Source organism: Limulus polyphemus, unplaced genomic scaffold, assembly GCF_000517525.1.
Source record: "Limulus polyphemus unplaced genomic scaffold, Limulus_polyphemus-2.1.2 Scaffold2396, whole genome shotgun sequence".
Classification (NCBI taxonomy): Eukaryota; Metazoa; Arthropoda; class Merostomata; order Xiphosura; family Limulidae; genus Limulus; species Limulus polyphemus.
In genome coordinates, this window is record NW_013668006.1 from 129,316 (window position 1) to 131,708 (window position 2,393).

Sequence of the window (2,393 nt, forward strand, 5' to 3'; positions counted from 1 at the left end):
GTAACGTACTGATTGCGGAACTTATGTGTACTAAAAGTTTGTATCAAGAAAGAATAAACTGGTTTAATCAAGAAAGGACTTGTATCGCTGAAGGTCCTCGGAAAGAATTTCTACCGGAAACAAACAAACAAGGAGATACGTAATATTTATTTGTTTCAAAAATTGAATATTTTCCATAAAGCTATAAGTAAAAGGCAAAAAACATTAAGAAAATAAAACATTTTTACTAAAAACTTTCGTAACACATAGTAAATGCTTCAATTCGCTGATGATTTCATGATTATTTTACCCGAATGATTAAGTGACATTCGGTCAAAGCTATACCATTGCAAATTATATTAAATATATTGGTATATTCCAGTTTTATGCAAGAAGAATGTGAAACTAAAAATCAATCATGGATCAAGCTATCATTTGAAAGTTGTTTTATTTAAGTAGTTCTGTAAGTGTTCAAACGTGCAAATTACATATTTTCTTTTTTATTAGCATTTATTTTATTTTTTATTGATACTTAATTTCTTTCATTTTTTTATTACCTGCAGACAGTTTATTTATACGTAAGGGAAATCAACACAAGAAGACATCTTCCCCAAGATCACTTCTCAGTATTGGGGATCATTATTGGAAAAGAACGTTTCGCAGTTCAATGTGTCATATCTAACAAACGATACGACACAAGGAGTAATTGCACATGGGAGTTTAAGGTTATCATACCTGTACAATTTCACATTCCTCTGCCATACCGTTACCATTGCTGAGATATTTTCTTTATAATCACCCTGTATTTTAATGACTCCACTTAACTAAGCCTCTAATCATATGGAAGAAAGTTTACTGAAAAATGTATAAATTTTCATTTATTGAATTTATCGTTTAATTGTTTGTTTGTTGTCGTCGTTTTCACAGACATAGTTAAATTTATGGAAACGTTTAGGCTTTGCTCACATCGTTTTTTTAGTTGCTAAACAATTCATTCTTATCGCCAAAACTTAGAAAACTACTTAATGTTTCTGAAACCTTGTTTTTATAACTAAAATATTTCTGGTCCAGTTTTAAAATTTATCTTGTATTGTGAGAATTAGTCAAATGTATACGAAAGAAGGTACTTGCCCCGTTTATCACGAAGTAAAATTAAGGTACGAGCCCCTTCTCCACATACTGTTTTGTAAAGAGATGCTGACGTCACTTTCGGCAATGAAGTAATGTACAAAGCTACTGTTGCGTGTAGTAAATCGGAAAGAGGCGTCACCTAAGATAGAATCATAAAAACTTAAAAATTCAACAAAATTATTAAGAAAACATGGATAAATATTTATGAATATGAATAATTTAAAACAAATATTTGAATATATCGTTTTTGTTTAAAAAAAAATTGTCTGAAAAAGAAAATTATATCGGTCAAATAGACAACTGTGTTGTACCTATAACTCGGTGATGCAAGTACTTCTGCTCACAACGAACTACGCTTTGAAACTGGTGCTACCACTGAACAGGGCAACGTTTTTAAAACTCGATAAATGGCGATAGATATATAAATATTATCTGTTAAGCTATGATTAATTCTAATGCTGTAACTGTTGTTATTACGTTGCAGTAAGTACATATAAACTGATTTTTTTCGTACTTTATAATACGATGTGTAAAACTAGGCCCTTAGGAAACATTTTGAAAATGACGCTTCTACACCATGTGACTTGTTAGCAATGACATCATTATATCACTTTGTCATTTTTACATTAAACACGTTTTATGGCCTGGTGGTTAGGGTGCTAGTCTCCCAATTTACGAGTCGCAGTTTCAAATCCCCTTCACCGAACATGCTCGCCCTTTTGTCCGTGGGGGCGTTATAATGTGTCGGGCAATTTCACTATTTGTTGGTAAAAAGAGTAGCCCAAGAGTTGACGGTGTGAGGTGTTGACTAACTTCATTTCCCTCTAGTCTATCACTGCAAAAGTAGTGACGAGTAGGGCAGATAGCCCTCGAGTAGCTTTGCGCAAAATTCAAAAATAAACACGCTTTATACGTAATAACCAACTAAAAACTGTACTTGTACTGTACTTCTAGGACACGAGAAGAAAAAACAGGGCCTATGTGTAGCTAACAAGATGAACTCGACTGATGTTCCACTATACACGTGGTTTTTATAAAAACATATTTTTTACATAAAAATTATATATATTTAAAACCTCTAAAAAAGTGATTGGGCCATGGCCATATCAGCCCTACCTGTTCCCACGACCCTGGAAAGTATAATATGTAACACTACTTATAGAGAAAGATGTTAAAGCAAGAGGGAATCCTCAATAGCCGCGGCACTTGAAATTCTTTTAGGCAAGATTAGAGTAAATTAATCTATAAAACCTTGGGCGTGGTCAAATATGTCAATCGAAAGG

At 33.0% G+C, this 2,393-nt stretch overlaps 1 protein-coding gene across 3 annotated transcripts in view; it reads right to left on the reverse strand.

Annotated features, from left to right (window-relative positions):
- LOC106466848 overlaps positions 1-2,393 on the reverse strand; it is a 59,938-nt gene that overhangs the window by 46,506 nt on the left and 11,039 nt on the right. For all 3 annotated transcript variants that reach the window (XM_022394914.1, XM_022394913.1, XM_022394912.1), the window contains exon 2: positions 1,111-1,249. In XM_022394914.1, the coding sequence (XP_022250622.1) occupies positions 1,111-1,249 (139 nt within the window). The remainder of the gene's footprint in view (positions 1-1,110; positions 1,250-2,393) is intronic.